The 16151-nt window shown below is 41.4% G+C and overlaps 1 protein-coding gene across 1 annotated transcript in view; it reads right to left on the bottom strand.

Moving 5' to 3' along the window:
- chchd6b (coiled-coil-helix-coiled-coil-helix domain containing 6b) overlaps positions 1 to 16151 on the bottom strand; it is a 95389-nt gene that overhangs the window by 33139 nt on the left and 46099 nt on the right. Inside the window, exon 7 of the mRNA XM_080727585.1 lies at positions 15968 to 16038. Within this exon, the coding sequence (XP_080583711.1) occupies positions 15968 to 16038 (71 nt within the window). The remainder of the gene's footprint in view (positions 1 to 15967; positions 16039 to 16151) is intronic.

Here is a 16151-nt window from a genome sequence, read left to right as displayed (position 1 = left end):
GACAGACAGACAGACAGACAGACAGACAGAGATAACTCTTTTTCTAGAGAGAGAGAGAGAGAGAGAGAGAGAGAGAGAGAGAGGGAGAGAGAGAGAGAGAGAGAAATAAACCAAATGCCAAACAGAAACCCATGGCAAACATTCATCACACTAATACGCCAGCACCCCTTCGCTGATGTGACATGCATTCAGTGCTGGGAGCAGGGAATCTGAATTAACGTTATGGTCACATCAGTGGTTTGCAGGTTGAACACATGGGGTGAATGTTAGTGCCGTCTCTCCATAATGATGTGGACTCTGGACCTATGGAAGGTGAGTTTACAAGGTGCTACTGATGAGGTAGTGTTGCCACGCATGGCTGCTTATAGTCTCCCGGGGTGTCACAACAAATTCTGGGCCCTGGGTACAAGGATTCACTGTGTTATTTTGTGCTTTAACTATGGAAAAAATAGCAGATATACAAGCTCACAGCGCGGCACCGAGTGCCGTGCTTGAAAAACATATGTTTCTGTCAGTGGTGCTCAAACTTTTTCATGTGAAGGACCCCCAAAATGATATGTATTTGGCCACGGACCTCCATCTCAAAATATTTCGTTCCAGGTAACCCCCAGAAGAAAACATTTGAATTACGAATGTTTGCTTAAAAATACATATATTGAAAGATTTTCAAAAATAGCAGATCTACAAGCTCGCAGCGCGGCACTCGGTGCCGCACTGTGAGCTTGTATATCTGCGATTTTTCAATAGCTAAAGTATAAAATAATGAAGGCCCCACCCAGCTTGGGCCCTAGTAACTCAGTCACACTTTACCCCCCTTGTGACGCCCCTGATCGTCTCCACCAGGACGAAAGGCATGGGAAGACTATGTTTTGCACCCTGTCAGTCCGTCCGTCCGCGTGTGTCCGTCCGTCCTTCCATCTCTGAACAGCTAATCTCTGGCACCGTTGCCATGATGGCAGCGAAACAGTGCATGCACAATCCCTGGGTGCTAGAGCAGAACCCCTGCCTGCCCTCCATTTTTCACATGGGCCTGTTATAGAGCCACCAGGAGGTGGATTTGTGCAAAACACATTTTTGGACAGTACTCCTACAGTGATGTCATTACGTGCGCATCCCGCATCAAAAACTCATTCAAGTCGCCCAGGGACTCATTCATGTCATGGTCCTGGGGTCCAGGGGATGCGCCTCCATTGGAGTCCATGTTAAAATAATTTACCGGGTCGCGGTAAAAGAAAAACATTTTAAAATTCCACAGACACCACCATTGTTCATGGGTGAAAGCATCCTACTTTACCCTACGTTAACACAAATAAAATCCACGTAGAAAGTCTTAAACAGGCGATAGAAACGCCAATGTTTTGATTCCACCGACGTCCGACGCCATTTTGCGCGCCCAAATTCATTAGGGGCACATGTTTTAGTAGTTCTAAGTTCAAACATTAGGCAAATTGTAAAATAAATATAAGAAATAGGCAAACATTTTGAAAATAGCCGATCTACAAGCTCACAGCGCTCGAAAACATTGTATTGAGGACTCATAAAACCTTTCTGGGACCCATTTGAATGACCACCTGTGGGTCCTGGGACCCATTACATTGAAAACCTAGTAACATCACTGCTCCTATATATTTTGTCCAAAAATCAACACAAATTGGTACACAGTATATCTATAGTCATTAAACAAAACTGTTCTTTTTTTCATATTCCTTCCTGATTGGCTAAGATTGGCTTCCAAAGTTTGCAGGATTGGTCTGTTTTTAACAAAATGCCTCAAATCATGAACTCAGCATGCAATTTTGGTGAAATTGGCAAACACAAGAAATTCCACTAGCGCCACCACGAGGCCAACTTATGTAAAACACATTTTTGGATATTACTCCTTTAATGTTATCCAAAAATCACACAAATCAGCACAGTATCTCTGTTGTCATGTGATCAAGATGGACCTGTCCAATACTTCATATTCCATCCTGATTGGCTAACATTGACTTCCAAATTAAGTTGTCAGGATTGGTACATTTTGAACAACATGCCTTAAATCCTCAACGCAGCTTGCGCTTTCTGTGAAACTTTGCATGCACATTCCCACTAGGTCATGGAACAAATGCCACACTTTTCACAAAATCATGCATGCAGCGTCCGATTGCCGTGAAAAGCCCAAGAAGACATGGCACCCAAAGTGTATAGTTGCTTATTTTGGGATTATTTCCTGATTTTCAAATCAAGGACCCCTCAAATTAATATGTATTAATGTTGTCCACGGACCCCCATCTAAAAATGTTTTGTGCCAGGGACCTCCGTAACCAATTTATGTTGTTAAAATCTTTCCAAGAATATTCAAAATGTTTCCCTTTTTTTCAAGCCTTTTTTTGAAAATAGCAAGCTTGTAGATTGGCTATTTTCAAATAGCTAGTGCATATAATGTTTAAAGTGCTCATATATGGGCTGGCCAATACGGTTTCTTCTTTTGGGCTTGTTTTCCTAGAACTGGTTGCTTATTTCTCTCTCTAAATCTAGCAACACTGGTATGAAGACCCGTTCAGCACTTCCTACTGATGGAGTGGACAAAACGGAGCTTCTGTAGAGAGTAACGTGAATACGCAGCCTGTAAAGGGCTGTTCTGCTGTGGTGGTGCTGATGATGATGATTATAATGATGATGGTGATTACATCCAAATCTAATTTCCTGAATATTAAGGTCCCAATGAAAGATGTGACCTGCAGAAAGGATTGGAAGGAGAGGTGTTGTGTGGAAATGTCAATAACTGTACTGTATAAATAGTGGCAGCTGCCACCAGTTTCATTCACTTGATTAAAATTACTGTGTATCAGTGCCTGATGCAAGACTGTACGCCTCAAGAGTTGGAGGCCATTCTTAATCACTCCCTCCGAGTAAAAGATAACTGCAACAATAGCCCCGGGGTACTAATCCCAGATCCTTTTAGAAAAAAAGCATTCTTTTCTCTATTTAACGAGAGAAACATTAATAATGGAATCTGAAGCAGATAATTGCCTCTGCTAATCTGCGTTCGGTGCAGAAATTAAAGGTGAGCTCTGATTAAAAAAAATAAAAAAAACATTAGCTACCCTATAGCTAGTTTGATCGCTAACTTTTGGAGGAAGTAGGTACCAAACAATGCTTCGGTTGTCCCTGTCTGTGACGGTTTGCATACAGTACATAAAAGCAGTGTCGAAGGATGGAGATTACGACTGCAACGATTGAAGCTTCTGTCACGATTAATATAATTTTTCTGCTTGGCAGAAACAAAATAATAAGCAGGAAAAGTGGGCATACCATTTTATTATTCTCTTGGAATGAACCAATGCATGTGTAGTAGTCAAAGGGGTTCGCATCCTGCAAAAGGTTAGGGCACCCTTTTTTACAAGATTCATACGGATAAACTGAAACAGTGCCTGCATCTGCACCAGGCACAAGACAGCTGCGCTGAATAGAATAGCCATATCCTTGTTGCAAAATCAGCCGATTTCGACTATAAATGAAATTTCTTTTGCACGCTAAAGGGTTGTCCATACGGTCTCCGACCACTGAACTTGTGAAAGTGACGTCATTGTGTAGTTGAACCGGACCTTTACGACGAAAGGTTTGGTGGTCAGAGATATGGACAGGCCTTAAGTATATGAATGTGCGGTATAGGGTCTGCCATCTTGGGGCAACTGGTTTGTGGACGCAGATACTGCTGCAGTTTATTCGTGGGAAACTTGTGGAAAAAGGGTGCCATGATTTCTGGGATGTTATCATACGAACCCGCTCTGAGAACAGGTTGGTTATTAATGGTTGGTTGGTTATTAGTGTTGGATGATAAGGATGTGGTGGGGGTGGTAGTCGCATGCGCCTGGATTTTAAAATGACTCTGAGTGGAGGGGAAGGGAGGAGAGCATCAAAGGTGTTATGGACAGGGTGAGATCAAAGGAAGTGACAGAGCATGTCTCTTGCATAGTACAAGACCTCATAAAACTTCGCCGATGCATCCATAACGGATAATAACACCCTCCCCCTTATTAAAGCTTGTTGAAATCTTACAGCACATGCAGAACCATACAAGTACAACTAAACACGTTCCCCCGTAGGCCTTCAGACTGACGTTGTTCAGCAAAGGTTCTGACTGCGGTGGCATTATAGCATGATGATTAATGCCAATCATTTCTTTTATGACACACTCAAACTAATTAGTTCATCGGAAACAATGACAATACGACAACGTCCCAAAACTCCAGAACGGAGTTCAATCGTGACTCCCCGGAAACGATTTATGAAGTCTCAGTCCATCTCAAATGGGAGCCAGAATCAAATAACAAGTACATGCCGTGGACCGAAGACAGACAGAGCTTCGCACGTATCTTCTACGCTGTCATACGCTGACAGGTTGAGTGCCGGAGGAGAGATAGGAGTGCAGGAGAACAATTCACACTCTGTTAGCCTAGCTGATTGATCCCCACTGAACTCCCTCAGCGGGAATCTAGGGAGAGAGATGGGAGGGGATAAGGAGAGTGTTTCATTAAAACAGGTGACACGTGGGAACAAGATAAGCCTGCGTGTGTGCCTGCGTGTTTGCGTGTCATGCTGATAACTTTTCAATCAGGAGAAGTTGCGGCGAGACGACTCACTCGAGCTGTGGGCGAAGCGGGGTGAGACGCGCTCTTCATGGGAGCGGGTGGGTTGGTATCGCACTCCATCACAAGTCTTTATCGTCAACAATTCCAATTCCAGTATATATATATATATATACACACACACACACACACACACACACACACACACACACACACACACACACACACACACACACACACACACACACACACACACACACACACACACACACACACACACACACACACACACACACACACACACACACACATACTAGTATATGAAACCAATGAAAACAAAGCTTTAAAATGTGGGAAAAAAGTTCCTTTTTCCATTTCCTGAAAAGTAATGGTTCAACTTTGGACATAGAAAGTTTTCCACTCGACAGCGATGACATGTCAGGGAGGGCAAGAGACCATAGTCCACAGTCTTCAGTTAGAGATGCAGAGAGAGGCTTAATGACTCTCCCTATGTGACTGCAGACAGGTACTTCTCTGGTAATGACCAGCCTTCCACTACTTTTGGAGGAAAAAACGTGAGAATCTAGTGTACAGTAAGCTACAGTAGCAGCACGCCTCCCTAATTGGACATGTTACAAACACAGACATGGGAAATCTGGACCCCCGTAAACACACATACTGTAACAAACCCACAAAAGGGAGTGTTTGAACAACAAACTGTCAGCAGCAGCAGCAGCTTCACAGCAACCATCCATCATCACGCAGTGCAAACAGGGAAGAAATTTCAACTTCAAACCATGTTAACGCCAAGCAGAGACAACGGGATACACGGGAGGTTCACTTTGAGCTGTTTTAAGGGTGTAAAGGTTACTTATATTCACCAAATGGCAGCAGATAATATTTTAGTACTCATTTCTCCACTTAAAAATAATGAATTTGATTGTGACTTGGGGGAGAGATGGGGAGCAACACGCAGCAAAGGTCGTCCGGATTGAGAATCGAACCGGCGCCGCCGCCAGGCATATATGTGGCAATGCCTAAGTGGTATGGGCCTGGATCAGTAGGCCAGCGGGCACCCCATTTGACTGTGACTTCAACATAACAAAACGAGATAGGGGAAAACATACAGCCAAGTGCACCAATATACCCTTAGGGAACTTACAGTAAGCATATTTTATATGTGTACTTCTACTATATACAACAAATGTGTCAATATTACCACGTAAGATAGAGTATGACTGATTAGGTCATTTTATATATGTTGGTGATAATCAAATGCGGTCTTGCAGCAGACTGAGTGTCTCTCAGTCCCTCCCTCTCCAGCACTCTCTATATCTCTCTACATATACATATACTGGGTATACTGAATTAACTTGGTGAATAATACATTACATGCACAGATGATCAACTACGATCTATCTGTCAACACATTTTAACATGATCATGTTGATAATAAAATTACATTGTTACTGCCACTTAGGCACTTACACATTCCTTCGGATCTTTTTGTCCTCAGTTTCCTGTCATAGTCAAAAATCACACCTAGTGTGACGTGAGCAATGCTATTTATGAATTAATTTCATCAAGAGTCCCGCCAGCCAATCACAGCGCGTCCTGCGAAGCCTGGCCAATGGGACCCTGGCGTACAGCAAACATTGAGCCCCAGACATTTTTTAACACGTTTTTTCCCCCCCAGTTTTTGACCGGACATTTTACACAACAAATGAGCTCTTTGTGCCAGGATGTAGGCTATACAGTATCTAGGCCCCTTGGTTTTTCACAGGACAAGGCCAGATATTGGAGCTATAGCTCCTGTTCCACGAGCATCACTCAAAAACTGCTAGTGCTGTCAAAATCATAAACTTGTGCAGAACACTGCTGTGCAAATCACACGCATAGGACTAGTTTACTTTCATATGGCTGATCAGCAGGTTGACATGCTTTGGCTGCATGCTCCAACTACTTTATTAATTTAATGTCAATTTGGACACATGTGGGGGCCCCTGTCATTCAAATTACCGGGCTGATTTGTGTTCCCAGCCACCATTCTTCCTCTCTCCCCGTTGCTCCAAGCTCTTGCACACGCACTCACTCGCACACAACAACAACAACCACGCACGCACGCGCACACGCACACGCACACACACACACACACGCACACGCACACGCACACGCACACACACACACACACACACACACACACACACACACAAACACACACACAATGATGGAGGAAGGTAGTATGCTAAAGTATGTTCTTTTAAAAGAAAGGTAACAAAAAGGGAAGAGCTGTCAGGTCAGAGACAGAGACAGCCAGAACAGGGGACTTTAGGTGCAAAAGTGAGTTGCAGCCGGAGCCTGGAGGAGTGGAAGCCAGACCAATGAATAAGGAGAACAGAGGGAACCAGACATATAGAAAATAGCTAATAATAAAAAAGAGAGAGATGAGAGCACAAAGGAAAATGAGTCAGTACATGTACGTGCTGCAGAAAGAGAAGTGAAAGAGATAGTTTGAGTTGCGTAGCAGAGCAGCGCTGTGCTCCCTAGCTGCCTGCAGTCTGGGTAAATAGAATAATTACTGGGTGGTCAGTGTAGTGTGAAATGACAGCGTGACCACGGCACAATGAAACGTTGCCCACATACTGACAGAACATGATGAGCACATGGCCGCCTGAATACAAAGTGTGTCCATGTGTGTGAAAGAGATAGAGAGGACAGTTGCAAGGTTGTGTGTGAATGTACCGTATAAAGCGTGTGTGAAAGTGTGTCTGTCTTTCTATATATATCTACGGTATAGTACCTGTATATAGATTTATAGAGGTCCTGCAAAATAATGTGCAACAAACAGGGGGCTGAATAAAGAGATGTTCCTCCTTTGACTAATGCTGAGATGACCTTCTTAGCGCTTTAATGCAGGCATGGGAAAATAATGCAAGCACCAAGGTAAGCAGGACATAAATTTGGGCCTATATTCAGCTCAATGGACCACTAGAGAGGCATGGAGATATTACCTATGCATCATATTACCTGAAACCAGTAAACACACTGAATAAAGACCCACTGTGGGGCCAATTCACATCACTAAAAACTGCATTCATGGTCTGGAGAGGGCACTTTTTACAGATGGATAAAAGGGCAGGTGCTCGAGCCCACTTTGATGACTATGTGTGCACGTGCCTGTTGAGACTTGAGACCACACTTGTAGCGGCACATCAACTGATATGTAATCCTGCCTTCATTATGTAATGATACTGTAAGGCCTTAGAATAATCAAGCACAGGTATCATCTCTCCATGGATAGGAAATAAATGGAGGGGAGGGGTAAAACCGCCCCATTATCAACTGCGGACAGAATTTGACAAACAATACAAGTAGTGGGTACAAATGTGGTTCCTTGAGATGTCAATTAATTAAACACTCACTTATTGAGCAGATATTGAGTTGTTTACTCTGGGGAACGCTGCAGCATTGTTTCATTTCCATGTTCGCATGCAGCTCTGATCAGACATGCTTTCAACTTGGCTAAAGCTAACAGCAAAATGTCAAATCAATTAGATTCACTGTAGATTCTGTAGCTGTAGATTCACATACCTGAACACAAAATATAAACACAGCAGGTCTTACACCTGCATTACACTTACTGTAACATGGTTGTTATTATAAGTCCTATTTATACCATAATCACAATGAAATACAATGCTTCATCCATACACCAGATATGTATTGTGTATGTTTTGCAGTTTGAAGTTGGCAATTGTTTCCAGTATGCGAACAAGTAGATAATAAAAGTATACTTTGGAAAATGGTATGAAATTATAATGTAAAGTATACATAATTTGAGCCCTGCAAAATGCACCCTTCAACATTTTTAATTTCTGTGTGAAAGTAAGCACCCCGGTCTACTTCCGGATTTAGTGAATTTCCACAACATGGACACGATCGTGGCTTCCGGGGCTCTTCAAAATAAAGCGCAGTGAATGGCGGCACTCTGTATCCAAATAATTACAAAAATAATGGCTTCCCAACTTCCCAAGTGTTAAATGTCAAATTGTTCAATGAGCATGTTCAAATCATGTATACTTTACCTTATTTCAAACCGTTTTCAAGAGCATGCAGGCTTCTCTGGTGCCCCCCTCTTCTGGTTACGGAGTAGTTTAACTAGTCATATTTGCAAACTACTAACCTACCGGTAAGTAACAACAACCAGAGTTTGGTTTTAAAAACAAAATTAACATGTGTAGTTCACATACCATGTTAGCCTCTGGGGTCGCTAGGCTCTCTGCCTTCTAACCTGTTTCTCACTTTTCTTGTGGATTTCACCTGATGCATGATGTTTACGCCATGGATTCGATGGCAGTCTGTGCCGTTTCTTTGTGTACATAATCTTCTGTTACACTTTCTAGCCACCCTTTTTCACCACCTCTCAGTTCTACTATATTATATTCTTCTGACGACTCTTTTGTTTTTCCTTTAGACGCGACACTTCTGTTCTGAGTGGGTAGTACTGTCAGTTGCGTTAATCCATGCTTGTTTGTTGTGTTTTGAATGGAGGGAGGGTGTGGGGGGTAGGGCATTCACGAATAGTCATTTTTAGTATTCGAATTATTCGACCTAAAAGTATTCGAATAGTCGAATATTTGACAGGATTGGCCAAACTGTTAAATATTAAGTAAGCAAGAGGCGAACATTGTGAAAATAGCAGATCTACAGTACATGCTCACAACGCCTCGCGTTGCGAGGCGTTGTGAGCAGTAGATCTGCTATTTTCACATTAAATGTATTACCTACAATTCCAAGTGCTTGTCTGGGTGGGGTCCCCAGTTTAAATATGTTTATTTTGCGGGTCACGGCCTAAAAAGGTTTGAGAACCCCTGGTATAGAGCATTAACAAATCCACCAGGGGCATTGACAACTCGTTCTTATGACTTCCTATCTAGCCAAGCTTTCTAAACTATATATTTTTCAAAGAGAAAACAATAAAAAAAGAAGAAAAGAAAAAAAGCGAATATTCGACTTCGGTGAACAGCGTTGAATAGTGACTTTGATATTCGAATATTTGGTGAATGCCCTAGTGGGGGGCAGCGGAGCCTATCGCTATGAGGCACAGGGCTATCGTATCTTATCGTATCGTAACACTGAAAACGCTTCTCTCATTGGTCGTGACTCATGAGCAAATGAGCCAATGAGCTGAGTGGAATGAGCTAAGCACATTTTCAGACACCAGACTCTCACATAATGGAGCTCACACAGTCACACAGTAACAAGAGGGGACAGTATGGGGGGAGCAACCAAGCAGGACAGCGAAATGACCGTAGATTTCTCAAATAAACCACCCCGTCATTCATATTTTTTCAATTTCTAGGTTTCACTTTACTGTTGTGTTTCTTTTATTTTGTAGTAATGCTCCCAGTGTTTCCTGTTTCCCCTTTTAGCCCTGTGTTTGAGTGTGTTCTTTGTTAGATTGCAACATCCTGTCATTGTCATCCTGTGATGTCCTATTCTTATTTTGTGTACTGTATGTACCGTAATTGCTGGACTATAAGCCGACCTGAATATAAGCCGCACCAGCTAAATTTAGAACAAAAAACAAATGTTTACATATATAAGCCGCACTGGACTATAAGCCGCAGGTGTCCTTCCTGCTTCCCGCTAGAGTGCCCCTGGTGGCCGTTAGCTGTAAAGATCTATATATAAATCCTTGTTAAAGACCATTGTAAAACTAACTAACTGGCCGTTAGCTGTTAAAATCTTTATATAAGCCGCACGGTTGTATAAGCCACACGGTACAAAACATGGGAAAAAGGTCGCGGCTTATAGTCCGGCAATTACGGTATCTGGAGTCATGTTTCAAGTGTTCGCCAGGTTTAAACAGTTTTCTGTTCATTAAATTCCTTCAAAGCATATATGACTAGTCTCTGTATTTAGGGTCCTAAATTGTCGTCCTGACATGCTTGACACAGGGTATTTCTTCTTGACCAAATCTCCAAGGCGGAGGAGGAAAATAACACAGTAGGCTGAATCATTCTGTTTTCTCTCACTGGTCAGCTTAGTGATAATAACTCACCATGTGCATGGGAAAGGGACAGAATGAATGACAACGTGGGCACTGCATGACCAAGCCTCCCGGCTCTCGCTGGGTATCGTTGAAGGGGCGTGAATTGGCAGCGCCATGCGGGCGCAGTCCATGCTTTTATGGCACTGACCCTGATCAGAATGAAACCTTTTTTTCTTTCCCAACTGCTGTTCAGTGGTGGAAAAAGTATGAAAATGTTTTACTTAAGTCAAAGTATCAATACGGCAATGTAGAAATACTACAAGTAAAAGTCCTTGAAGTAAATGTACTTGAAGTACCAAAAGTAAAAGTTCAAAATGTTTGAAAATAGCAGACCTACAAGCTCACAGTGAGCTTCCAGATTATCTATTTTTAAATAGCCAAGGTATAAAATTGGGTGGTTTATGTATATTTTATAATTGTGGGCTCGCCTATAAAGGCGAGCACACTTTAGATGTTGTCATTATTGTGGGCTCGCCTATAAGGCGAGCACACTTTAGATATTGTCATTATTTACTAGGCAGGCAGTCAGTGCAAGTATCAAAAAACTTCGGTTCCTTTCTACTCCTACATACTTAGTGAGAAAATGAAAATAAAAACATCAATGTGTTCAGCTTACTGTGGCGCAGTGTGCTATTACTTTTTACAGCAATCGGCCAAATGGTGGCGCTGTAGGAAGCCTTCGAAAGTGCGAACTTTGAACAGGTATAGCTCATGCTGTGTTTTAGGTACAGCCATGAAACCTGTATACACGTATGCGTCTCCTCATGCCGAACAACTTTTACCCTCTAACTTTTGACCTCTGACCTTTAGGTCTCCCACAATTCGGAATTATATGAAAAACAGTAAAAATCTATCTCCTCCTGGGTTTTTTTCGTTACGCGCACGAAACTTTTTTCACATGAACTTTGGACCAATACGGTCAGATTTATCTCGGCGGATTTCTTTTAAAGTGAAATATAATTTTTTAATAATTCAATAGATATTGCGGTTTTATGCAAATTATTCTTCTGCCTCTAAATCATACATGCAAAGTTACACGTTCATGGCATTTGGCAAAGATGTAGAGGGTTAGTCAAAGTATCACTGAAACCAATTTTATTCCAATCGGCCAAAAGGGGGCGCTATATGCAGCGTTTGAAAATTCAAACTTCAAACGGGCATAAGTCATGACTCGTTTCGTTTGAAGACATGAAACTTGTTACACACGTGCTTTGACTCGAGCGGAAGACATCTGTGTCGTTGTTAAGTAAGCTCCGCCCTTCGGTTTTCCGCCATTTTGAGCAGTTTGTAAAACGCGTAAACCCGCTTTTATTCTGGAATTTTCGCTCCACGTGCACAAAACTTTTTTTACGTGAGCTTTGGACCGATATCTAAAGATCTGTCAGATCGGATTTCTTTAAAATTGAAACATGCTTTTTTAAATAAATTCAATGAATATTGCAGTTTTATGCAAATTATTCTTCTGCCTCTAAATCATACATGCAAAGTAACATGTTCATGGCATTTGGCAAAGATGTAGAGTGTTAGTCCAAATATCACTAAAACCAATCTTACCCCAATTGGCCAAAGGGGGGCGCTATATCATTTTGAGCAGTTTGTGAAACGCTTAAACCCGTTAGGATTTTTTTTTTTGCAATTTGCATGAAACATTCTACACACAATCTAAGGACCTTTATCTAATATGCCTATGAAGTGCACACACACAAAAAAATTATAATAATAATGAATATAGCTGTAAGCAGCGATAAAGTGTCCAAAGCCAAAAACACCTCAAATCATGAACACAGCCTGCAATGTGCGTGAAATCTTGCAAACACATTCCCAATAGGTCAAGGAGCAGATACCACCCTTCTTACATTGGCCTGTTATAGCGCCACCAGCGGGTCAACTTTTGCACAACACATTTTTGGAACAAAATGGACCAATCTTTGACGTCAGTAACGTCAAAGAGAGCACTGCCTGCGATCTTGACATTTTGTACATTTATAGCCATTGTTTTCTGGCTTGAAGCGAGCCCACAATTGTTTCGAAGGAACAATATTTTCTAGTTTATCTATCAGTCATATCATGCATACTGTAGACGGGAACTTCGGTTCCTTTCTACTCCTACATACTTAGTGAGAAAATGAAAATAAAAACATCAATGTGTTCAGCTTACAGTGGCGAAGTGTGCTATTATTTTATACAGCAATCGGCCAAATGGTGGCGCTGTAGGAAGCCTTCGAAAGTGCGAACTTTGAACAGGGATAGCTCATGCTGTGTTTTAGGTACAGCCATGAAACCTGTATACATGTATGCGTCTCCTCATGCCGAACAACTTTTACCCTCTAACTTTTGACCTCTGACCTTTAGGTCTCCCACAATTCGGAATAATATGAAAAACAGTAAAAATCTATCTCCTCCTGGGTTTTTTTCGTTACGCGCACAAAACTTTTTTCACATGAACTTTGGACCAATACGGTCAGATTTATCTCGGCGGATTTCTTTTAAAGTGAAATATAATTTTTTAATAATTCAATCAATATTGCGGTTTTATGGAAATTATTCTTCGGCCTCTAAATCATACATGCAAAGTTACACGTTCATGGCATTTGGCAAAGATGTGGAGGGTTAGTCAAAGTATCACCGAAACCAATTTTATTCCAATCGGCCAAAGGGGGGCGCTATACGAAGCGTTTGAAAATTCAAACTTCAAACGGGCATAAGTCATGACTCGTTTTGTTTGAAGACATGCAACTTGTTACACGCGTGCTTTGACTCAAGCGGAAGACATCTGTGTCGTTGTTAAGTAAGCTCCGCCCTTAAATTTTCCGCCATTTTGAGCAGTTTGTAAAACTGCTCAAAATGGAATTTTCGCTCCACGTGCACAAAACTTTTTTTACGTGAACTTTGGACCAATCTCTAAAGATCTGTCAGATCGGATTTCTTTAAAATTGAAACATGCTTTTTTAATAAATTCAATGAATATTGCAGTTTTATGCAAATTATTCTTCTGCCTCTAAATCATACATGCAAAGTAACATGTTCATGGCATTTGGCAAAGATGTAGAGTGTTAGTCCAAATATCACTAAAACCAATCTTACCCCAATTGGCCAAACGGGGGCGCTATATCATTTTGAGCAGTTTGTGAAACGCTTAAACCTGTTAGGATTTCTTTAGCAATTTGCATGAAACATTCTACACACTATCTAAGGACCTTTATCTAATATGCCTATGAAGTGCACACACACACACACACACACAAAAATATTATAATAATAAATATAGCTGCAAGCAGCGATAAAGTGGCCAAAGCCAAAAACACCTCAAATCATGAACACAGCCTGCAATGTGCGTGAAATCTTGCAAGCACATTCCCAATAGGTCAAGGAACAGATACCACCCTTCTCACATTGGCCTGTTATAGCGCCACCAGCGGGTCAACTTTTGCATAACAATTTTTTGGAACAAAATGGACCAATCTTTGACGTCAGTAACGTCAAAGTGAGCACTGCCTGCGATCTTGACATTTTGTGATTTTATAGCCATTGTTTTCTGGCTTGAAGCGAGCCCACAATTGTTTCGAAGGAACAATATTTGTCTAGTATTATAATTTATATCTACAAAATGTAGTGGCGTAAAAGTACAATATTTGCCTCTGAGATCAGATGTAGTGGAGTAGAAGTAAAAGTACTGAAAGTTAAAAAAAAGTACCTCAACATTGTACTTGTAATCAAGTACAGTACTTAAGTAAATGTACTTATTTACTTTGCACCACCGCAGCTGTTGTTTGCAGAACTGCGCCGCTGTCCCACGGGGACCGTTCTGTTCCTTTCTAAAACCATGCTGTTTGTTGCCACACCAGCTCCAAAACAAAACACTGGGTTCAAGACTGGGGCGGTCAGGAAACTTGTTCTGCATCTCCATATTTCAATCTGTCGTTTTTTTCTCCTTTTTCATATCGTCGTTGTCGGGTGAAAACCCTGTACGTCCAAAACCGTTCGTTTTGCATTTATCATTTTAAAAATGATTTAAACGAGTGAAAACAGCCGATCTACAAGCGCACAACGCCTCGCACCGCGAGGCGTTTTGTGCTTGTAGATCTGCTGTTTTCACTACTTTTGTGCGACCGCCTTGTATGATGAAGCAGGGCTTTACTTTACGAAAGAACGTACAAATTTGAAACTTGGAGATACGAGGTTTCTGCTCGACAACGACAATATGTTATTTATGGCCTACTTCATCTAGGTCTGTCATACACAATACGGTATATAGTACAAAAGGTTCAGGGATTTATGTTTGGTAGATAGTTTCTCTGTTATGTTTTATATACTGTACAGTTGGAAAGCCTGTGTATTTCCCTTTTAAATGGTGCCCCATTCGTAAGGAACATGCCTTTGGGGGATGAGCAACGTAACAGAGTATGTGGGTTGCGCCCATGAAACTTGTCTCACTGCCAATGCCAAAAGGTAATCAGCGTAAATGTAATCTGAGTGGTTTCTATGCAAACTTCTAATAAAGTCTTCAATCAATTGAAAAGTATGTCCTGTTTATTTTCGCGATAGTATTTTCTTTCACTCAAAACAGAAAAATAACAATCATCATCACATCAGTCACTTTTGTAACGGCCGGTAGAGAAGGCCGCGTTTTAAACATAAACGTGATTTAAAAGTTAGATTAGGAAATAAATGCACGTGATACCCCATTGCATTTCGGGAATTGGAGTGTTTCTCTTCACAGGCTTTGATTGATTGAAGACTTTATTAGAAGCCTGCATAGGAAAAGGTACAGTTTCATGACGGTACAGTTCACTGGTACAAGGTCTACTAAAAGGAGATCCATGAAAAGACTAAGCTTATTTCCACAGGAAACCATTTAAGTATCTCAAATGGCGGGTGCCTCATACAGTAAACTTCAGTTTACGGTAAGACCACCTGCTACGCGTTGAACGCATCGAGGGCACACAGAGACATCAAAGAGTTTGATGCGTTGGCATGTTGTGGACCTCCTATGAGTTAATTATTATATATCATTGAATCAGCATTGATTATTCTGATAAACCACTTAGGCCCGATAAAAGATAAATAAAAACAAATAAAAGACAAATAATATTTTATTTTATTTTTATAATAGAGATAAAATAATTAGTTTGATTCATACCTTCTAGTGCTGAGTAGGATAGTATAGTGTTTGGTGAGTATAGTATTATTTATGAGCGTGTTCACCACTAGTTCAGCCTATACAGGTACATCAGTATGATGAAGTCATAAAGGGGCTCAGGATGTAATAAGGCAAGTGAAAAAAAATCTTTTAGCTTTCCTGACATTGGTGCTTTAAGACTAATTCACAGCAATGTCTTACCGGATGTGAGCCTCTGCCTTGTTAGCTGCCTGGCTGTACTGTTCAGCTGTCTGCTTGTAGTTCTCAAGGTTCTGGTGGGAGAGGAGAGGAAAGGAGAGAGAGAGGGAGAGAGAGAGAGAGAGAGAGAGAGAGAGAGAGAGAGAGAGAGAGAGAGAGAGAGAGAGAGAGAGAGAATGTCATGTTA

The sequence above is a fragment of the Nannobrachium achirus genome (genome assembly GCF_963921795.1).
Source record: "Nannobrachium achirus genome assembly, chromosome: 6".
NCBI lineage: Eukaryota > Metazoa > Chordata > Actinopteri > Myctophiformes > Myctophidae > Nannobrachium > Nannobrachium achirus.
This window is presented reverse-complemented; position numbering and strand designations above follow the sequence as displayed.